General features: G+C 57.8%; 4 protein-coding genes across 4 annotated transcripts; 2 read left to right on the top strand and 2 right to left on the bottom strand.

The window, feature by feature from the left end:
* Positions 1-653: 653 nt before the first annotated feature.
* On the top strand, positions 654-8,298 carry BESB_047060 (Sec1 family protein; the record flags this gene model as incomplete). The annotated part of the gene is made up of 15 exons (XM_029363157.1): positions 654-845; positions 1,459-1,686; positions 2,080-2,208; positions 2,761-2,818; positions 3,008-3,078; positions 3,478-3,567; positions 3,896-3,975; positions 4,208-4,294; positions 4,700-4,854; positions 5,152-5,421; positions 5,858-5,958; positions 6,285-6,422; positions 7,009-7,116; positions 7,617-7,769; positions 8,188-8,298. The coding sequence occupies 15 exons, from the start codon at positions 654-656 to the stop codon at positions 8,296-8,298; spliced, it is 1,971 nt and encodes a 656-aa protein (XP_029220523.1).
* A 1,399-nt stretch (positions 8,299-9,697) lies between these two features.
* On the bottom strand, positions 9,698-12,443 carry BESB_047050 (uncharacterized protein; the record flags this gene model as incomplete). The annotated part of the gene is made up of 4 exons (XM_029363156.1): positions 9,698-9,805; positions 10,297-10,417; positions 11,027-11,357; positions 12,284-12,443. The coding sequence occupies 4 exons, from the start codon at positions 12,441-12,443 to the stop codon at positions 9,698-9,700; spliced, it is 720 nt and encodes a 239-aa protein (XP_029220522.1).
* Positions 12,444-12,691: 248 nt separating this feature from the next.
* On the top strand, positions 12,692-17,185 carry BESB_047040 (uncharacterized protein; the record flags this gene model as incomplete). The annotated part of the gene is made up of 6 exons (XM_029363155.1): positions 12,692-12,842; positions 13,595-13,692; positions 14,585-14,721; positions 15,203-15,321; positions 15,936-16,206; positions 16,663-17,185. 6 exons carry the CDS (start codon positions 12,692-12,694, stop codon positions 17,183-17,185), a joined length of 1,299 nt encoding a protein of 432 aa, XP_029220521.1.
* Positions 17,186-18,812: 1,627 nt separating this feature from the next.
* On the bottom strand, positions 18,813-21,733 carry BESB_047030 (uncharacterized protein; the record flags this gene model as incomplete). Its single annotated transcript, XM_029363154.1, has 2 exons — positions 18,813-18,993; positions 19,482-21,733. The coding sequence occupies 2 exons, from the start codon at positions 21,731-21,733 to the stop codon at positions 18,813-18,815; spliced, it is 2,433 nt and encodes an 810-aa protein (XP_029220520.1).
* Positions 21,734-22,272: the final 539 nt, after the last annotated feature.

Raw genomic sequence — 22,272 nt, 5'->3', positions numbered from 1 at the left:
CTTTCTTCCTTCACGACTCACTGCTTCGCGTGCGCCGTGGCATCCCTCCGTATGCGTTCTATTCTTTCCTCGTCTTTCACCTATCTCCTCTGTACGCCTTCCGCCGGTTCCGAGTCTTCCTCTGCTTCGTCCTTTTTTCCTTTCTCGTTTTGTCTCGCCTTCCCAGTCTCTCCTCCGCCAGCTCCTTTGTTATATTTCACCGTCTGCATCTCCTTTTTTTTCTATTCTCGGCCGCGTGCGCAGGGCTTTGCCGTCTTCCTCCGTCTCGCTTAGACACTGGTGACTCCGCTTCTCCGGTCTCCCTCACACGTGATTTTATTCCTGCCTTCTGATTGAGAGAAAAGTGCTCGTTTGAAGCGTCTCGTTCCCTCTCAAATGCCGTCAGCTCTCCGCCCCTCGAAGAATGCGCGTGGGTTGACTTTTTAAAAACCTGTGCGAGGCAGAAATCTGCTGCGAGAGACGCAGCCAGACTGAGAGAAAGATCAGAGGAGACGCACACGTCTCTGCGTCTCCCTCGCGTGGCTCGGCCTAGCCGTTGCTCCTACGCGCCACTGCGCCTCCCGCGGCCGCTGCTGGTGTATCAGTGCGCGTCCGCTCTGCTCTCCGGGCTGCTGTCGTCTCCTTTTTTTCTCGTCTTTTTTTGCGAGCTGACGATGTCGCTGAACCTGCAGGAGCGGCAAACAGCCGCCATTCAAGCCATGCTGGCGCTCGCTTCTCAGCGGACGCTCGCGCAACCGGGTGCCCATTCTCCGCAGATCGCGTCGACGCTGCCGCAAGCCTCCACTGCGTGGAAGATCCTCGTCTTCGATGACGTAGCGAAGGACCTCCTCGCGCCGCTGATGACTGTGAGAAGCCGCAGGCAGCCAGCTGTGATGGCTTGTGTGGCCTCTTCCCTGTCTCTCGTCCCCGCTGCCCGCGCCTGCGTCTGGCGTTCAAATCGCTCTCTCGAGAGTTGCGTGTGCTCCGCCGAGCCAGGGGCGCTCGCGCCGCGTGTGTAGAATAGACCCTACACCCTAAATAGGAGCGACGCGGGGCGACCTGCGTCGCTTGCGACATGCCTCAGACTGCGTTCTCTCTGAAGCTCTCTCTCCCTCTGCGGCCTCACGCTGCCGGTCTCTCCATGCATCAATATAAAGAGATATCCCTATGTCTTTAGCTCTTGAGCGTCGATGGTCTCGTGTTCTACCCGCGGCAGTTGCGGTGACGCCTTTCGTGCGCTCCCCCGCCGTTCTTGTCAGCGAAGCATCTATACATATGCTCACGCAAACATATGTATCTGTAACCATGCATGTATATCTATATTTCTTTCTGTATCTGCATCTATATGTATAGCTTTGTGTATGCATGCATGCATCCACAGACGCTTGCAGGGGCGTTAGAGAGCTGCGCCTCGCTCCGCAGAGAGGGATGCCAGGGCGTGGGCATTGCGCGCTTGTGCGTCTGCGCTCCTTTCGGCAGGTCGGGATGCTGCGCCGGCAAGGCGTGACGCTTCATCTTCCGCTGAAGTCTCAGCGCTCGACGGTGGCTGAGGCTCCCGCGGTCTACTTGGTTTCGCCGACGGAGGAGACTGTTCAGCGTCTCTTGGAGGAGCTTCAGCAGAAACTCTATGCATTTTACTTCTTCAACTTCACCGATCGCCTCTCTGACGACCTCATGCAGCTCCTCGCCAGGGGCGCCGTTGAGGCGGTACGCAGAGGGCTCTTCTGCAGACACGTCGCAGACACGTTTACGTACTTTTCTATCGAGGCACATCCACGCATGCGCTGCCCATGAGAAATGTCACGAATCCCGTGCTTCCAGTCTATATTTATATGGATATGTATGTAGGTTTGTCTGCCTTGGAGTGAATGCGGGCGCTGGGTGGCGGGTAGGGGGTGGGTCTGAATCGAGTTAGGGCCTGCGCGGGTACTTGAGGTTCCTGAGCTTCGACCGAATCCACTCCCGCGGACATTCGCCAGCGCAGTTTTTGTTTTCGTATTGTCTTGGATTCTTCGCATTATCGAGTATGCCTCTGCGCGATATTATTCACGCCGCCGGCATGTTTACAGTCGATTCCGCGTCCGCTGATCTTCTTTGCAGGGCATGGTTTCGCAAGTTGTCTCCGTCGTGGATCGCTACGTGGACTACGTGTGCCTGTCGCCGAGCGAGTTTTCTCTCAACAAACCAGGGATCTACTCCCTGCTGAACGGCGGGTCATCCGACGCTCAGGTGAGTGCGAAGCGCGCTCAGGTATCATGTTCCCGTCCATAGAAACACACATATGTACTGATATATATAGATATGTATCTGCACATATATGTACTTATATATAAATATGCACATATATATCTATATTGCGAACGCGTGCACACGTGCAAGGGTAGCTATTTGTGTTGCTTGAACTGTTTTTTATATAGACAGTGGAGGCGTCTCTAACAGACTACGTTGTCGCGTATGCGTGATCTCTGTGTAGTGAAAGCGTGTGGGCGCACACAGATATCGGGCTTCAATTGCGTCTAAAGCTCTGTCTCTCTTCAAGAGCGTGCTGAGTCGTCTCCGTCTAGTTACATCTGTAGCTACAGGGATTCCTATACTCTCTTTGTGGCCGCCTAATTGCAGATAGTTTGTTCACGTTCTTCTGCTTTATAGTGGACCGTCTCATGTGCGCCCTCGACACTGCTCTTACGCGTCGCCTGCGCTGCTGTCCGGAACATTTTTGGGTTCCATCTTGTTTTCTGTTTTGTTTGTTCACCTTGCGCCGCGCGCTGCTGCTGTCTTCAGATTGAGAAGGCCATGGACGTCGCCGTCAGCGGGCTCTTCTGCGTCATCGCGACCCTCGGTAGGACGCGCCGCTCTCTCGGTTGACATTTACCGTCAAAGGAGGGCGGAAAAGGCACGAAAAGAAGCTAGAAACCTGCGGCAGTGTGCGACCTTGGGCCTGGGCAGAAGGTTTTTGTGAGGTGGTGGATGCGCCGTCGGGGGCCCTGCAGGTGATTCTTTGGTTTTGTTTTCATTTTGGTTTTTTCAGGCGTCGTGCCGGTGATTCGCTGCCCTGGCGCTCCCTCGTCGCCTGCACGAAACATCGCCATGAAGCTCCAGGTACCGAATGCGAGATTTGCTCACGGATTGCAGGGCTCGCGTGTTTTTTCTTGGCATAAGAACGCCAACGTATGTATATATATAGGGTTTACGGTCTGGGATTTAGTATATATATATATATATATATATATATATATATATATGTGGGTGTGTATACCAACCTGTGTGCGCTCGTAAGCGTGTCGACATGCATTTGCTGGATTCTCTTTTGAGGTTTACTACCGAGTCAGTCGCTCGGCTTGACAGCTCCTCTCTGTCTCACTCTAGACAGCCATGTCCACAAGGTGGCAACCTGTCTCTGCGCATACGGATTGAATACCCTTGAGATGCGCTCGAAATCTTTGGTTTCCAGACCTTGGCGCATTGGGCGTTTCGTCTCGTTCGTCTGTCTTTCTACAGGAGAGGCTCGCGACTCTTCCGCAGAACGTCCACGCGCAAATATTTGGGCAGGCGCCCTCTTCGCTGCATCGACCGCTGCTGATTCTTCTCGTAAGTCGAGCCCAGAACTGCCTCCTTGGTTTGCTCGCGTTGCTGTTTTCACGAAGCGCGGCCTTGTCTTTTGGATGCTCGCTTGATGGGCGATCGCATGCGTGCTCGTGGCTCCCCCCGCGTCTCCTTCTCCTTCCTCCTCGTAAACCCTAAACCTTAAAACACACGCTCAGTCGTCCGCTTCTCGCCCGCGCTGACTGTCCTTTGCTGTCGCGCCGGGAGAGGCAGGCCCTTCCGCTGCGTTGCTGGCCCTGTTGCGTTAGGATCTTGTTCGCGTCGAGGCCGGCGGCCATGTTTTTTCTCTATTTTCTTCCAATTTTTCCCGCAGGACCGCGAGTTCGACCTCTCCGTCATGATTCGGCACACGTGGCTCTACCAGCCTCTGATCCACGATCTCCTGGGCCTGCGGTAAGCGGTGACAGACAGCGACTCAGCATCCCGTGGTCGTCTTCCGTTTCTGGCTAGAGGGCACCCCCGACACTTTTCGCGTCTGCAGTCGCCTCGCGGCGCCTGTCTCTGCGGTGTCTATGTCGCTGGCATTTGCAGCGGTCTGGGGGCCGCGGAAAAAGAGCCGCTCTCTCTCGAGGTCTTCTCTGAGCATATCGCCTTCACTCATAAATGAACTGTTTTTCGTTACCAGGCTAAACCGCGTCACTGTGCCGATGGAGGACAAGGACTTCGACGCCGGCCTCCCGCCGCGCGGGGTGAAGACCTACGACTTGGAAGTGTAAGTGAAAGGCTTCGAAACGCGAAAGCCAACCGAGAAGTCTCCGCGTCGCGTCTGCGTTTCTGTGCGCGACCCTTCTTCTCCGTGCGACACCGCTTTCTTCTTTGCTCCCGGCTAGCTCCTTCGATCGCTCTGCGATGGGGGGGGGGGGGGGCGGGGGGGGGAGGGGAGCGGAGGGCTGCGGTCGCGAGGCGTTGCTCTCTCTCCATGTCTGCGTAGACGCCTGTTGCGCTTGGAGTAGGGCGAGGCGCGACCGGGCTGTGTGTGCGTTTCAGTTGCGCGTTTCGCTCGAACGTCGATGCCGCGCGGGAGAGCTGCGGCAGTGACCCTAACCCCGACCTCAACCCGAGAAAGCAGGAGAATTTGCGTGGCTGCAGTGCAGACTTTTGCGCTTTCTCCCTTCAGGCGCGACCAGTTTTGGCAGGAACACTGCGGCTCTCCCTTCCCCGACGCGGCGCTGGCCGTTAGCGACAGCCTCGCCGCGTACAACGCGAAGCTGCAAGAAATCAACTCGCAGCAGGGCGGCGCGAGTGCTGCCCTCGACCCGCTCGACGCATGCGGTAAGGCAGAATCCAGAAATCAGAAGCTGCGCGCTACGCCGTTGGGAGCGCCTTCCGCATGCGGATTGCGCGCGTTGTGTTTGATGTGCTCTTTATCGCGCTCGACACTTTTTGTGAGCGTCCCGCATCGTTGCCTCGCGGCACTGTCGCTCCTGGCTGCCTCCGGCGACAGTCGTTTGGGATTCAGGGTTTAGAGCTTCGCTGGAGTTGCACGCGTGACGGGGTAGGCGCGGCCTGCGCACGACGCTTGCGTGGACGTTGTTCTTTTGGTGTTTGATGTTCCGAGTTTTTTTTCAGGGTCTGCGCAGGGCATCATGACGGCTGTGAGCGCGCTGCCTCGCCTGACTGAGAAGAAGCGCTCGCTGGACGCGCACACAAGCATCGCGACTGCCCTCGTGAACCACATCAAGGCGCGGGGGCTCGACGGCTTCTTCGAGACCGAGCAAAACTTTGACTCAGATCGAGAAGTCGAGGCGGTCGCCAACGCGAAAAAGATGATCCACCGCGGCGCGCCGGGCACTGCCCTCGACAAGCTGCGTCTCCTCATGGCGCTCTTCCTCAGCAGGCGTGAGCCCCAGGGCGACCGCGACATCGGCCTCTGTTGGGCCTGTCTGAGGTCTGCCATCGCTGTGCAAGTGTGACTTCGCCGCGCGGGAGTGCATGCCAAAGCTGTGCAAAGACTAATGTGTGGATAGGCATATCTGGAGATGTGCCTCTACCTCTGTGTCGCAGATTGTCTCCTGTTGATAGACGTATCTGTTTCTCTGTATATCTCTCTATATCTGTACACTGTTCACCTATATCTATCTGCCTTCGTCCTATCTATCTCTGCCTTTCGGTCTCTCTGTCTGGCATGCATCCAAGGCTTCAGTGTTGGGTGCTGCGCCAAGGCAGCAGCCTCGAGGCCGCGCGCGCCGCCGCATCTTTGCTCGCGGGTGACAGATTCTATTTCGGCGGCATCGATCTTTGGCTTTCTTGTTTCGTTTGTGTCTATCGCGTTCAGCCTCTCTCCCTCAACAGCAGATGCAGCAGCTGGAGGAGATGCTTCGGCAGGAAACAGGCGGAATTTCCACCGCGGCGCTCGATTTCCTCCGTCTCCAGCAGGTGCGCCTTGTTTAGAAATACGTATTCTACATGTGAGTGTAACAGTGGGTATGGTTTTCATACCCATTTGCTAGCAAATTCGTTTTTATGGAAAACGAGAAAAAAATGATGGTGACTAGAGAAGGGGGAACGCGGACTTGGATGCAGCCTCGAAGTTGGGGAATCGCTCGAGACGCTGCCTACGCGACGTCCTTCCTTGTCGCATTGAGGTCAGGCCCTCGACTCGCTTCCTTCGCTCCTTCGGCAGCGCTGCGGCCAGGTTCCCTCTAGCGAGGGGTGCGCTTCCGGCTACTCTTCTTTTTTTTCTTTTTTTTTCTTTTTTTCAGAGCTTTCGAGCTCTCCAGACTCCAGGCGTCTCGGCGGCGCCCGGGGCTGGCGGCGGAAGCGCGGGAGGACAAAGCGCCCAGGCCGCTGCTGCGGCACTGGGCACGAAATTCTTTGACAAAGGTCGTGGCCTCCTTCAGGTGACTCCTTCTTCAAGCCCTGAGAAATGAGGACGACTGGGCAGTATCTGTTCGCGAAAATCAGGGCCTGCACCACACAAACTTCTTATATACGTGTTTCTATTTTCTGTGCCTCTGCTTAGCGTTTCCCGTGTCTCGAAGAACGTGGCTTCCTGTGTGTCTTCTCCACCTTTTTCTCTCTCATATATATATATATATATATATATATATATACGTGGGTGCGCCTATGTGAACCCGTAGTCCCATAGGCGCGGGCGTCTAGGGACCTAGGGACCTTAGCCTCGCCCTCTACGTGTATACATCTATATATATTCCTATTCTTTAAAGAATGAATATCTATTCCAGCCTTACGCGTATCAACCGATTACGCATTCGCAGACGTACTTCAGGCTTCGTGTTCGTGCCTGTCTGTATTTTTTTACGCGCGTCTGTCACAACAGCCCGATGACTGTCTGCGGGTTTCTGAGGCCTCCAAGTATATTGGTCTATATGCATGTGTGCATATAAATAAATATATATATATATATGCATATATGCATATCCACGCGTGCATGTGGTGAATTGGCGGATGGCGTTGTAAATTCAGGGCGTGCGGAATTTGTTGCCGGTCAAGAAGACTTTGCCGATAGCACAAGTCGTCGGGACGTTATTGGAGAACAAGGAGGAGCCGAACTTCATTTACGTAGATCCCCGAGTGGGTTCATAACGCTCATATCCATCGAGATATTCTGAATTCTTCGTCTGTCTATCCAGCCACTCAGGATTAGCGTCAAGGGCACGAAGCTCTGCCCCCCATTTCTACAGTCGTTGTTTTCAATCTCGACCTGTATATCTTTGCGTACTTCTCTCTCCTCGTCGAGATTTATATATTTACATATCACGAGGTCTATTTCCATATCTCTCTATATCTTACATTTAGGGTTTGTGGTTTAACGTTTTCCTCAAGCCAGCTTCGATATCGTAGCATCTCTATGATCTCGTCTTCGGATCGACGTGTCTCGCTGCGTCTCCGTGGACGCCCCGTTTGCTTTTCTCACCACTTTCGCACATTGACTTGTATTCGCAGGTCGCTAATCCTGGGCAAAGATAGACCTGCACGTGCGCATGTGCCTCCGTTCGCTCGGGGGCGCTGCCGGCTTACCGACTTGTGTGCGTCTCTGTTTTTTTCATTTTTATCCTTTCCTGTTTCTCCAGAGAGACGCGACTGGTGCACCGGCGGTGTCTCCGAATTCCCTGCCGCCGACTCTGCGCGCGCCCTTCCGCCAGGCGATCGCCTTTGTCGTCGGGGGAGGCTCGTTTGTGGAGGCTGCGGCGCTCCGCGAGCTTGCTCAAAAAACACAGAAACCGGTAGGACGACCTTCTTGGGACTGCCTCCCTGCCGCGTTCACCGAGTCTATTCTTCTCCTTTGTTGTAGATTTTCAAGTTTTTCGCACCGTCGAGCTGCGCGACTCTAGGAGTGTCAGACTCTGGGGGGAAGCCCTGGTTGCCGCGCAAGTGAGGCTGGCGCCTCGTGAAACCTGAGTCGCGAGTGTTTTGGGTTTCCGCGTTTCGACTTCAGGGCGTATGGATGAATTTACGCTGCATGCAACATCGATTTATCTTTCCCTTTCTTGCGGGCTCAAGAATACTCGCGACGGGCGGCGCCGGCCTCGCTTCTCTTTTTCTTTTCATGCGACCTGCGTCTGTTGGTGACGGCCGTGCTTCGAGCGACTAGCCTCGCGTATGCAGCTCATTGTATTCGTGTTCTCTGCATCGTTTTTTCAGATCCTGTACGGATCGACGGACTTTGTCGCGCCTTGTGATTTCCTCGATGAACTGACGCGCCTCGGTGGCGGCAGCCTCAGCGCAGCTGCGCCACAGGCCGCTGGCCTCTGAAGGCGACAACTAACTGGGGAAAATAACAAAACTCCCCAGAATCCGAGGCCGAACCCTAGACCCTAAACAGGAGACCGAGGCAAGGCCGAAAAAGAGTGAGGAAATATCGGGTGGAGTCCAAAGGGAGGGAAAACGCAAGCATGCCATGAACGAGGATGAGGCGGAGCAAGAAACGCGAGACGCGCTGACGGCGGTAGATCCGAGAACTGCTGCTTGCGCGTTTCAGTTGCCGAAGGGCACTGCAACAGCGAAGGGGGGGCTAGGACCCGTGAAACAGCAGGCGAGGTTGAGAAGCAGTGGAGAGGGAAAACTCCGAGCGAAGACGTGGGTAAGGCGGCTGCAAGCGGCGGCGTTGAGCCCTGCGACAGCCTGAAGAATTGGAGCTGAAGAACCTGTCAGTGGCGAGAAGAAGAAAAAGAGACGAGACAAGGGAAACGGAGAGCAAGGAGAGCGAACTCCCGAGCAAAGGGCCGATAAAGTGAGCAAACGCGGCGCCAAAGTCGTGCGCTACGAATTCCAGGAGGCGTTCCGCTGTCTAGGCGTGCCACCTCGCCGCGTATTCCTCAATGCATTGCTCCTTCTCGCTTTTGTATGCTTTGCTGATTTTTTGCGGTTTTTTTTCTACTGTGTCTAGCGCCGACGGTGGCGGTTTCGTGCGAGCAAACGCGTTGTGATGGACTCAATTTGCTCGGGGAGCTTCTTTTGTGTGCGTTCCCTTTCTTCTGAAGACGATTTTTTCCGATGTTTCGGCTCGCCTCCTCCGGCAGCACCAGATGTGTATGCGTTTTTCTATGGAATGCCCACTCCCGTTTTCATTTTAAAAAACCACTTCGTCGCAGCGCGAGAACGCGGCGCTGCTCGTACATATATATCTTTGAAGGGAAAAATGTATGTAATATTCACTAGTTTTCATGGAGCACAAAAAGCGTCTTGTGGGGCGTCACACGCTCCGAAAGAAGAAAACACTTCGAGGAAAAACTAGGAAGCGGGTTGCCCGAGGCTGTACGTACACTGAAGACGGCAACCGAGGAAGGAATAGAGGATCAACGAGGGCGACTCTTGAGAGCTCTCGCGTCGCGGATTCTGTCCGCTTCCCGCGCAGGCACGGTAGAGTCAACGCGACGAGCTCCATAAGAGAGAAGAACCGCACTGAATCAAAACGCACCGCTCAGATCGGCCGTGCGCGATCGCCAGCATCGCGTATGCATGGCGGTGGGCGCTTCGTTGGGTCGCGTCCGCGCCTGGATTCCACAGCGGATTTTTTCCTTTTTTAGGATGAACGAGCTTCGCGTCAAAAGTGGCGAGGTGACGCAGAGAGCGGGCGCTCTGTTCAGCGCTGGCGGCGTCGTTTCTGCCGCGGAGACTGCGTGGCTGTGGCGGACGCGGCACATCCCCCGCGCTACTCGAATGTGGCGATCAGTCGCGCGAGGGAGTTCTCAGTCATCTCTAGCACGCCCCAAGCCGCGAAGCCAGAGAGATCCATGGACGCGATAGAGGGCACGAAGCGCTGCGAAGAAAAACAAACCGAAAACGAGCTTGAGTCTCACGAGGCAGATGCCCATGTGGCAACATGCAATCTACATACCTGTATGAAACAAAAACGACGTATATATTCATATGTATTTGGTAAATATGATGTACATATAACCCAGTACCCTGTAAATATATAGGAGTATATATAAATGAAGGAGACACACGACCATCGAGTGCACCAGATATCAAGAAGGGAGAAACGCAGCAGACGGGCAAACTTAGCAAGGTCGACTCACATCTCTGGCTGCCGTGTGCAGCGTCTACAGACAGCCACAGCCGGCATATGGCTCGGCGCCTGCAAAGAGGAGAGACGACGTCGCACTTTGTCGGCCTCCTGTCCCGCCCGTGAATTCGCTGCTCTTGCCAAGGCTACTCCGCTCGCCCACAAGTCCCCGAATCCATTCTTTCCGGCATGGCGCTGCGACTGAAACGCAGAAAAACCCGCTGAATCTCACGACTTCCCACCGTGAAGATAGAGATGTAGGCATCTGTCGCGCGGTAGACGAACGTGAAGGGCGGCAGGTGAGGGTTGACTTGCGGGAGCCAGTCAAAAAGGTAGCGCAGGTAGAGCAGAATTTTAAAAAATCTGAAGGCAACGCATCTTCAGAAACAACGCAGCCGATCCAAGCTCACACCCGGCATCGAAAACCTACACGTAGGAAGAGGGCAGGGGGGGCACACGTGGAACCCACAAGGCGCCTCCAAGCCGCGGACGCGAACTCTGATCGGAGAGCTCAGCGGAGAGCGGAACGAGAGAAAGAGGAGAAAGAAGCTCTGCGGGAAGCGCCATGTGCACGCCTCTCGAAGGCGGAGGCGGAGACACTCGGAGCCGTCAGCACGGAGACAATAAGCAAAAGCAATCAGCGCCGCGCAGGGTGCAGAAACAGGAGCCCCGCGAACTGCTAGCCTATACAGCATTGAAGGCAGGCCATGTCAGGGCTATGTCGTCGAGAGAAGCACCAAGAACAACGCAGACGCCTCTGAAGGGCGACGAGCGACAGCCAGAGCTCCCGGACACGGGTCGATACACGAAACCCTGCCTCACGTCGCCGCAGAGGACGCGCCACAGGAGCCAAAGATGTATCCAGTTTAGGATACGCGTGAGCGAAACGCCACTGCCGGCGTTCCTAGGGTGATGCATCGCCAGCACTCGAGCCGAGCAGGCCGTCCTTTCTCGCCTGTCGCTGCCCCCTACCTGATGAGATGCGCGGCTGCGAGGAAGAGAGGCTGGTGGTGAAGGAGGAGAAGATGAATCACCGGGCGAAGTGCGAGGCCAAGGTCTGCCAGGCGCGTGTTGGCCGCCTCCGCGAAACGAGAGAGCAAGATGCGCGACGCGTTGTACAGCGTTTTCGCGTCTTTTATCAGCGTCGCTTGCTTCTTCACGGCGCCAAGGAGCAGCCGCGGGAGCACTCCAAACGCAGAGTCCGCAGGCGGCTCGCCTGAGGCCGCAGATCGCTCAAAGGGGAAGAAAAGCCGAGAGAGAGCGCGGGCACAGCGACCTCGCAGGGACGCCAGAGGCGACGACGCTGAGGGGGAGAAGAGACACCAGAGAAAAGCCCGCCGAAGGCCCGCAGCGGAGGCGAAGGCTCAGGGCGGCTGCGACGGCTCGCAGAAGGCAAAGCCGAAGGCGTGTGCGGCGGCGTCGCGCGCGAAGGATGCCAGCGAGAAGACGACAAGTTTGCGAGGGAAGTCGCAGCATAGGACATGGTCTTTGCGTCCGCGGAAGGCATTTGCGTGCTGGAACAAGCAGCCGAAAGGAAAAGCGAAGGAGGAGAAGAGGCAAGGCGGAGACGACTCCACGAGGCGCCAGCAGGCGCAGAGAGATGCCTCGCGGGCGAAACTACACACAAGGAGGCCTTGGCAGGCGAGACGAGAAGAGCAGAACGAGGCAAGTCGATACGCGAAGGACTTGAGAACGAGAAGCGAGCAGAAGAATAAAGCGCATGCGGCCAGGGCGATTCCGGGGACGGCGAGGCCGCGCGACGCGCAGCGAAAGGCGAGAAATCAGGCGAGACAACTGCTAGTACTACCAGCAGACTGAGCACACTACGCTGCGCGACGCCGCGCCGGCGACTCAGGCTTTTGTGAGCCGAAAACCCGAGACGCGCGCAGCCTGCTGCGGGTGCGCAGCGCCCCGAGAGACACGGAGGAATCGCATGACAGCAGGAGGGAGCTGAGACACGAGACGGAGGCACCATCGCAACGTAAGAGGAATCCACAGAACCCAAGAAACGAGGCACGCCAGAAGAAGAGGCGAAACAAGAGGGCAGGGAGCAGGATCGTGAAGTAGGAAACGAGGACGACGAAGCGGCTGGCGAAGGCAAACGGGACGGCAAGACCCGAGAGCGAGCCGTAGCCTGGACAGCGGATGGAGAAAACAGGCTGAAACGATGTTCAGATCTGCGTCTCTGCCGTCCCACTCCTCGTGTGCAAGGAGAGGCGTGCGCTTCACCTGCGTTGCCAGGTGAACTCGACATCATCATTTCTTCTTCAGTGACTCGCTCGCGTTCGGCCTCGCTGACTCCCTTGTCTGGGATGCCGCTGTCGCATGCTCGTAAACATCCGTTTTCCCAGGTTGAGTCAGACGCACGTAGACACCACCCTGGCGCCATCGTGCTAAACTTTGTCTGCAGATTTTGAGGGCATCGAGGATAAAAGCGTCCCGGTCTCCAGTCTCCAGGCGAGTGTGACGTTTCAAACGTTTTCGGCTCTCAACGCGATTCTCTCAGTCGCGCTGCGTAGCTGCAGTCGCGAAAAATACTTTTTCAAGACGGACCTGAGCTGGTGCCCCCCCCGCCCACCTGGCCTGCAAGAAGCTCCTCCTTCTTCGTGAACTCTGGTGAGCTTTCCGTCGCCTCGCATGCGCCAGCTCGTTGTATCTGCTCCCGCGTTCGTCATGCGCCTCTCCTGGGAAATGCCCCGAGATCCTTCTCCATTGAGCGCCTACGCTGGCGATTTCGGGCACAGACAGACACCGTCGGCTGCACCCGGAAGAAGGAAAGCAACGCTTGGTAAGACTGATGCGGAAGTCGACCTATATAGGCGAGCGGCGTATACATACATACGTAATATATACGCCCGAAATCCGAGTTTTGGAACACAAGTCGAGGCAAAAAAACGCGGAAGTCGACACTGCACACCGGCAGCACATGATTACGAAAAGACCATAGCGACACAAAGGTTGGCGATTTTCGGACCTTAAGAGACAGAAACAAACATGAAAGGCGGTGCGTCTGGTTGTCACTTACACCTCAGGCGAGGAGGCGATATGCGCCTGTTGAGGGAGACAAAGTGAACGATCCATTTCAAGTTCACACAGATCCGCTGCGAATAAACGAAGGGCTTCTTTCGGCTTCTGTTCGCCTCATCGGCAGTTCCTGTGGAGATAAATCGAAAAATGTGTTTTTCCTTCTGCGCATGCACACAGGCAAGGCCCGCCGTCGCTCGCTTGGCGTGTCTCATCGACGCGACAAGACACCGCGTGTCTCTGCGCAGTGATTTTCAGTTTTAAACGCGGAATGCTTGTGTTTTCTGTCCCTACACAGCCGAATTATCTCTTTTTCTCATGTCTAATTTCACAGTCTTATGGTCTTGTGCAGCTTTTCTGCCAGAGTTAACCCCGCTCCATGATTCCCGAGAGACGACGTGTGTGCTGCCACTGGAAGAAAGGGAAATGACCTCGTCCTGAGGGTTTCCTTTCTCGTTTTCTTATCACTGGGACTGGAGCTCCTTCTTTTTTCTGCCCTAGCCCTCGTCTTTGCAGCCTCCTCGCTTGTCGACTCTGACTGTCCTGTCTGGCTTCTGGCTCTCGTGGCTGTTCCCGCGCTCCTCGAAAGCATCGACTCTGCACTGGCTTCTCCAGTTGATCCAAGATCCAGTCCGCCCGGTGGGCGTTACGGTCCTTTATCTTCTTCTCTTTCGTTCCGAATTTCTCCTCCCCACTTTTCGTCGATTTTCTCATTTTTTTCGCCGAGTTTTTGCTTCACCGCGCCGCGCGGGCCTGTCGCCATGGCTGAATTCGCTCTCCTCTCAAAACAATGATGTGTGGTCGCTCCCCCGCGCTCTGGCGGCCGCTCACGCTCCTTGCACTTTGCTTTTTCTCCGTCGCTGCGAGCTCCTCATCTCTGCTTATCTCGTCTTCTCGCCAACACTTTCCTTTCTCCACAGTCTCCTCCGGACGGGGCTTCGATGCTGCACACCAAGGCCTTCTCCCGCCGCCCGCCCTGCTGTCTCCGCCTGCATCACTGTCCTCTCTGCCTCGGCGCCCCGCGCGTCGCCGGCGACTTCTTTCTGTCTCCGCTTTTGTCCTCCCTTCCTTCTCTCCTCGGTCTGCCTTTTCGCGTGTGCCGGGACGTCTGAGCCCGCCTCTGCGTCCGGCTCCCTGCGTGTCAACTCGGAATTCCGTTTGCGCATTGGCGGCGTGCTCTCTCCGCCCTGGGAGGCCGCTTCCAGCACGCTGTCTAACACCCCTGCGCACGCGGCGTGGAGCGCGAAGAGACTCCAGGTTTTCTGGGACCGCGCCGCGGCTCAGACCTCCTACAGCGTGCCATGTAGGCGTCATGGCGACTGTTTGAAGGGCAGCGTGCATGCATCTCTCTGCGGATCCTGGCTCCGCGTAAAGCGACGTTCCTCCTATCGATAGGCCTTTGCTGGCGGCTTGAACTGCGCGTTGCCCTTTTCTCTATCTCCATCTCCACCTGTCTTTCCATCTACCTATCTACATCCCTATCTGTAACATCGTGTTGTGCTGCAGGCGAGCAAGGGAGGAAGCACGAGCCTCTGCGGAGCTGCACAAGCTGCAGAGGCGGAGGAGGAGGTCGCGGCGGCCACGCACGACGCCTGGGGCGGCGTGAGACGCTTCACTGACGCCCTGGGGATTCCCGAAAACCGGTGGGCGCGCTCTGCAACGGGGGGATTCTCTACTCGCGAGAGAGCTATATGGAACACGCCTATTCGCCTCGAAGCCTGTGCACGCGTTGCACATGTTGTGACGCGTGTGCAGGCGGGGACTGTCGGCGAGACGAACAACTAACTCCAACCTCCAGGACTCCAGGAGCTAGCATGTCCCTTTTTTCAACGAGCGATCATGCCATTTGACTGAACGTGTCCAGATGTATCGAGTATACTTCCTAGCGTCAGCACTGAAACCCATGAACACGCACTTTCGTGGCAGGAGAGAGCCTCAGACCTAAAGGCTGGAGCGCACTGAGCCGCAGGTTGGCGTACGGGAGTCTAAGTCAGAACACAGCTGGCGCCGCCGTGAAGGAAGCGCGTGCGCCTCGACGGCATAGGGCTCGCTCGAGGCGAGCGCGCGGTAAGCGGTCGGCTGCGGTTTCATTCTCGTTTCCTCGTCCGCGTTGTTTCGTTTCAGGTTCATCCACTTTGGCTCGGCCTTTACACCTGCTGCTGGCGAGGCGCTCGCGCAGGAGCTTCTCGCGCTGCAGACTGACGGCTCGGGTCTGCCGCTCTGCCTCTGCATCAACTCCTCAGGTAAGTGCGTCCAAGGGAGGTTGGAGGCCGCGGAGACTGGGCGGCGCGTGGAGGACGCAGAGATTGAAGCCTGACGCAGGTCACGCAGACGATTGTCGTAGACGCTGGAAGAAAACTATTACTCAGCTGCGACTATGGTCCGTAGCAGCGTGCATAAAGCGGTCTCATCAGTATTCATCAGCGAGATATAGGATAACGCGACGACGACGGGACGAGAAGGGATCAGAGCACATAGGTGCACATAGACGAGGCGGGAATATGGCTCGAGCAGGCTTGAGAATGACGTCTCAGACGCAGACTACTGGCTCCTAAAGGGGACGCCAACTCCCCCGTTTGAAGTGAGAAGATGAATGGGGGATGCCTCGCCTGCGGGCTAGTCAGTGGCTTCACGCGGGACGTGCGGCGTACTCGCGAGTGGCCCCGGCAGACTCTCCTCCGTCGCCTTCAGCTATCCCTGATGTGCGCATCGCCATCTGCGGAGCGTGAGCACTCCTGGCGTCCGTATGTCGCTTTGAACTTCGCCCGCTCTGCCTCGCCAGGACTCACATGGATGTGGTCGAGTTGCACGCGTTGTCTCCTGGCCGCTGGCTGATTTCTGCCGTGTGTGTTCGCAGGCAGCGAGTCGCTTCTAGATGGGAGCCTCGTGTCGCCATTTGACTCGGACTGGCAGGCGGCTGTGGCTCTCCTCCGCGGTCGTCTCCTCTTGCAGTTGCCGCCGCCTCTATCTCCAGCCGCGGAGGCTCCGCCGCGGGGCTGCGCTGCGCCGGTCGCCGCAGGCCTCAGGCCCTCGCTGGCGACGGTCGCGATGGGCCGCGCGTGGGGGACGGCGGCGCTGCTGCTCGCCTGCGGAGCCCCGGGCGCTCGCGCGGCGACCCGGAATACGAGGTGAGAGAGAACTCTGAAACCAGAACACTCCTGTCGAATTCAGGCAGGTGACAACTTGAGAGAGGTGCAGGAGTGGGCTGGACGACGTAGATGTTTGTAGTCCAAAGTTGAGCGCGAAATTCATTCAGAAGGCTAGACAGAGACGACCCATCCAGTCGTCGGTAGCCGGCTGCGTCTGCCTTGATTTTGGCTGGAGCGACCCTCTTTCTCCACACGACATGCTTACGTCCTGCGAGAGCCGAGATGAGTGCGCGGGCAAGACTGGCGAGGAGCTAGGATATATCTAGACATCGTGCAGGCGTGCATTGTCTATCGGCTGCCTGTGTCTCTGAAGCTATTCAAGGAAACTGCGATATATATATGCACATATATATATATATGAGATGCCGTTTCCATCTTGTCCTGGCGAATCAGAAGTGCGGCCAAACTCGTCGTTCCCTGCTCCCTTTGCCGCAGCATCGCGCTCCGCTTTCCGCGCGTGAGTCTCGGCCGCGGGACGGCGCGCGAGCTGCGGGAGCGCGCGCGGGCGATTCTCGCGGGGCAGCGCTTCCAAGCTGAGCTCTTGGCTGCTGTGCTGTCTAGCGGACGCCGCCACCCGGCGGAGGTTCAGAGGGCGCTGCATGTGAAGACTGCCAGCCTCGCGCGATGGGAAGGCTCACGTGAAGCTGCGGGGGGGGTCACGGCGAATCTAGGCGAGGCAGCTGCTTCAGGGAAAGAGGACGCGATCGGGAGCTTTCCAGGCGTCACAGGCAGCCCGCGCGGCCTCGAGCCAGGGCAATACAGCGGCGAGGACGAGAGAGGCAAGGATCGGCGGGACGAGCGTGAGCAAGGAGGTCGCGGAGACGCGGAGGGCCTCGGCGAGGCGGGCTCTTGCGCCGACGCACTGCTTGCGCTAATGAGAAAAGGAACATTTCTGACTGCTGAGCAGGCCTGGCAAATGGGAATAATTGACTACGTAAGCCACAAAGAGGCGAGATGAAAGCGTGGGAAAACAGGCTTGACGCCGGCATCGCACACAGACTTCGGTTACGGACATGTCGCCCTAGCGTCTTCTGCAGGCATGACATTCGGGAAAGGCGCAACACATTTGGTACCTCGAATTCCCTTTTGTGGTCTCCGCTGGTGCCTATGGTGCTCCTGTGTGTTTGTCTGCTCCCATGTCCCCCGTGTGTCTTTCTGAGGGGGGGCAGGGGCGGCAGCACGCGTTTACTCGAGTGCCTTTGCGCGTGTGTCAGTGAGTCTTCGAGAGGCGGGACTCCAGCGCTCGTACTCGAACTGCTTGTCTCTGCACTCACTTATTTTTCCTTGCGGCTCTCGAACTGCTTGTCTCTGCACTCACTTATTTTTCCTTGCGGCTCTCTGTGTGCAGATTCTCTGAAGCGCGAGGGCGTGCCAGTCCTCGCTCGTTTTGTGGTTCGCTGGTTTGCTAGCATCGCGAAGGCGAGAACGAGGCGCCGGCTCAGTGACAATGATGTTTAGCTTTAGGTTTTATTCCAGGCCGCTGCTGCTGAGGCAGCTTTGAGGTCAAGCGGGCCTCCAGGCGCAGGCGGCAGGGCGCGGCGCACACCCTAAACTGAGTTCAAACCTACTGTGCGGGGGCAGCGCGAGCAACAGATTCCGAGACGACTACGGAAACCCTAGGGCTTACAAAATTCAAAAGGGACTGTCGTTTGAATTGCCATCGATGTACGCAGATACATGCTATTGATATTACGGGATCTGAAACGGGGCGTTCAATGCCGCCGCATCGCATTTGTTCGTACATTCTGTGCGGACTTCCCAGAGCCGAACCCTTCAAAGTTCGCGATGGCACCGTTATCCTGTGTGGAGAGTGCCTCCTCCTGTGAACACGAGCGCGACCTCTGTGCACTACTATGGCGACTCTTATCGGGCTGTCCGCTCATCCCGTTACGGGCGCGGCGGCCTGAGGGAGTGCGCAGTGAGGACGCCCTTGCCACAGCGCCAAAAAGCGATCTCTCGTTTCGCCACTTGCAGGCTCACGCCCCCTTTCTCACAGTCGGGAACTCAGCCTGCTGCCGCAGACCAGTAAACAGGAAACCTTTGAACTGCGACCTTCACATGTCCATACATATACAGTTATGTCGACGCATACGGGTGTAGGGCCGTGGATGCAGAAAACGCGAACGACGGTATGCTCACACTGAGAACGCGCTTGTCCACGTGCAGCGTCTGCTCGAGAGGTATACGACTCTGCACACGCCCCTGTCGCATATACTCGAATCCACTTGGAACATAAATACATACACACGTATAAATATATATATATATATATATATATATATATGCAGGATGGTGGCAGGTGGTCTGCAAAAGATTGTCGCTCTAGTTCTGGGAACCGTCACGGCACCTGCCCTCAGTTGCGCCCTGCAGGCCTGAGACCACAACGCCCGCTCTGCGGTCGCGCGCACTCCTGCTTGAGGTAGCAACCGATACTCGAACGCCCCAGGAGCGTCCCTCCACTCTGACTCAGTGGCATCACAAAAAGGCACACCACAGAGGTGTGTGCTTTTATATATATATATATATGTATGTATATATATAGATGTACATATACATGGCCGTCTCTTCCCTGGCGAGAACTCGTTTCAGTCATATTCGCCTCGCGGCGGCGGCGAGCGCCGCGACCCAGGAGAACGCGAGGAGGCGGCGGGCGGCCGCGGAGACGGCTTCGGCTTGCCCTTAGGCCCGTACCTGACGAACTCCTCCTCTTCCCGTCGATAGGCTTCCAGCGCAGCAGCAACGCGCTGCCGCTCGCGGTGTCGCTCTCTGCAAGGCCCGCAGCACGCACAGACAGAGCCAGAGTTGGAGCAGAGCGCATGCCACGACCAGCCGTGACACCATATATCCGGATTGTGTCTGAATGTATTTGTAATCTCTGAACCGCTACACCTCAATACGAAGGCGTCGGAGGCGCCGAAGGGGTCACGCGCTGAAGGCCGACCTACGAAGGGTACCTCAAGGATCAGACATTTGGATGACGCTCGAAACGCGCACAAACACCGTTCCGAATAAAGCAAACCCATCCTACGCGTCGCTGATTCACTTTCTCGCATTCGGATGCTGCTTCCTGTTCTGCTGCCTGCATGTATGTGCGAGGTGGTGCCCTCCTTGGCTGGCACGCGCAGGCGCGCGGCGGGTGTAAATTTCCAGTTTCGTGTCTTTCTGCGTCCCTAGTTTCTGAGGCTCGCCATCTCGCTCCGATCTGCAGTTCGATCACGCCACCTGATAGACTAGACCCCATCTTGTCCACTCACAGAAAGTAGGACACGACGCCCTTCAGGGTGAGGAAGACAACGAAGGACCCGGCGATGACGAGGCTCTGCACTTGGGCTTGAGCCGCTGAGCTGCCGATGTAACCATACACCAAGCTCTCCGTCGGCAATGCGCGTCGCAGGCGACTCAACCAACTCGCAGACGGGGTAGCTGGTGCCTCGCCAGCGAGGGACAGGGACGCACGTGACGGCAAAGAGTCGCCCGCCGGCGAGGAAGGAGACGCGGTAGGAGACGCCCGCGAGGAGACGAAAGGAAGGAGAGAAGCGAGGCGAGACCGACGCGAAGACGGAGGAGACGCGAACGGAGCAGACGCAGCTAAATGTACACCCGCAGGGAGAGCGAAGAGCGCCAGCCTCGTCGAGGAAGGTGACGACGGCAAGGCGCCGAGGGTGGCTGCCGAGGTGCTGCTTTCCGAGGCGGGCGACGCGACGCGGTCGCTCTCAGGTTCGGCCGCTGTGTCGCCCCTCTGTCTTTCTCCGCCTTGGCGGCTGCTTTCCTCTTCCGCGCCTCGGACTGACGCCGCCTCGCGTTCGCCTGCTGTGCGCGCCTCCTGGCGCTCGCGGCCCGGCGCTCCCGCGCCGACCTCGTCCTGCGTCTCGCGTGGAGCCCGCCCCGCAGCCTGCGACGCAGTCGCCGAAGTCCCTCGCAACCGCTCCGCGGCTGAGGCAGCGACTGCAGGCGCTTCGCTCGCGTGTGCCCGCTCTCCTTCGCGCAGGCGGCGCGCTCGATCTGCCTTCCAGCAAAGAACCGCCCAGCCCCCTGCAGTCACGCACGCCGCGGCTGCTTGCCACCCCCAGGTCGGCGCCAGCGGAGACCTCCCCTGCGAAACGGGCTTCTGCGCAGAGGAGGCCTGCGCAGCGGAAAAGGAGGCGAGCGAAGCCGCAAGTGATTTGGCCACAGAGGAAACCCGCGAAAGGGCGCGCGAGTGCGCCGCCGGAGGCGCAGAAGCAGAGGCCGGCGCGAGCGCCGCACACCGCCAGAACGGGACCAGCGAACCGAGACGCGAACACGCGCCTGTTATAGTGGGGAGAAGCGTGAAGGAGGTCGCAGTCCTCGGCGAGGCAGAGACGAGCGAAGACGAAGGAGACGCGCGAGGCGACGCGTCGCCGCCCCAAACCCGCTGCACTGCCGCCGCGCCGCATGCATCAAGGAACAGCAGAGAAGCTGCGACAGCCATGCGCCGCATCGTCACCACCCCCCAAGTGCGCAGCAGAGACAGCGAGACGCGCGACAGATGCGCGATCGCGGGTGAAGCCTTGCCGCAGAGATCCGAGACGAAACACGCGCGAGCACGCAGGGCGTGAGCGCCCTGCGTGGAGCTCCGCGCTTCAGCTGGGCACTCGTCTTCTTTTTGCGGCTCCTGCCGACCTGGAGACGGGGACTGAGTAGACGCAGGCGACAGATGAGAAGAAGGAGATGCAGCAGGGGGGGCATCCGAAGAAGGAGGCTGAAGGGCAGCAGATCGCCGAAGAAGATGCGTCTCCTCCTTCTCCTCGGTGGACGCGGAGCTGACCTCCGCCGAAGAGTCTAGGGCGCCGGCAGCCCCGGAAGAAACTGACGCCGCCGACGAGAGCGACGACAAAGACCGCGGAAAGGCGCGCACAGCAGACGCGCAGGAAGGCGCTTGCGTCAAACAGCCGGAGGCGCTGCGCGGCAAGGAAGGCCACTGTCTCGGCAACAGGCACGCGCGCGAGAAGCCGTGAGGCGACGCGGATGCTTCGAGGCGCGCCACCGGCGCAAGGAAAGCTGAGAGCGAAGGGCGCCAGCCAAAAGGGTCAGCGGACGGTGATGCGGAGGCGCCGTCACTTTTTGAAGGCGTAGCCTCGAGAGAAGCAAGAGGCGTGAATGAGCCGCGCGAAGGCGAGGGACGAGAGGCGCAAGGAAAGGTAGCGGCAGACGGCGACAGGGACGGAGACGGAGAACCGTACGGCAGACTCGAGCCGAAGAGCTCAGGAGATGCAAGCGGGAGGGCGAAGGCGGAGGACGGAATGCGCGCGCCGTCAGGGCTCCAGCGACGGGCGTGTGCCGCGCAGAGAGAATGAATGACGGTCACCAGAGGTAGGAAAGAGAGAGCGAGAGGGCGGCAGGGAAGTCGCCGCGTGAACAGGAGAGAGGGAAAAGACAAGGACGACGATAAAGACGTCGAGGGAGAGGCTGACCTGCAGGCGTCCGCGGAGGAAGGCGCAGGATACGCAGGCTGTGAGGAGCCCGACGGGTGAGCGCGCAGCTTCATCTTGCCGCGCCTAGGCTCGTCCCCACGGGCAGAGAAGAGCCGCAGGTTGAGGGCGGCAACCTGCTGCGTGTAGAGGCTGGAAAGAGGCCTTGGTCTCGCTGCAGATGCGCCGACACTCGGGGGAGAGGAAGCCGCACACAGACACACGACGCCTTCCTGCGGTTCATCGGCTTATTGGGGTTTTCAGGACGTGTTTGAGGCGAGAGCGAGAAAGAGAGGAAGTCCAGCGAAGGATAGAGACGACGCTTCGCAGGAGATACGCAGGGGAGGCATCCGCGGCCTATCAGTGAGGACTCACGACCTTATGTCTCCTTTGTTGTCGGGTCTCCTCCGTCTCTGAAAGCCTCCCCCGGGGCTAATGCCCGCTCTCCATTGCTTCTTCTTCTCCTCTAGACTGTACCTTTCTCTCTCGAGTTTTTGGAATAGAGGTTACACAGCATATATATGCACTTGCGTGTTTGTCCTGTGTCTCTGCTTTTCTCTTTCTCTCGCGGCGCCCGCCCGCGGAACTGCGCCTGTCTTCTACTTCGAGGCGCATG

The sequence above is a fragment of the Besnoitia besnoiti genome, chromosome III (genome assembly GCF_002563875.1).
Source record: "Besnoitia besnoiti strain Bb-Ger1 chromosome III, whole genome shotgun sequence".
Taxonomy (NCBI): Eukaryota; Apicomplexa; class Conoidasida; order Eucoccidiorida; family Sarcocystidae; genus Besnoitia; species Besnoitia besnoiti.
Note: the sequence above shows the minus strand (reverse complement) of the source record. Positions and strands in the feature narration are given on the sequence as shown.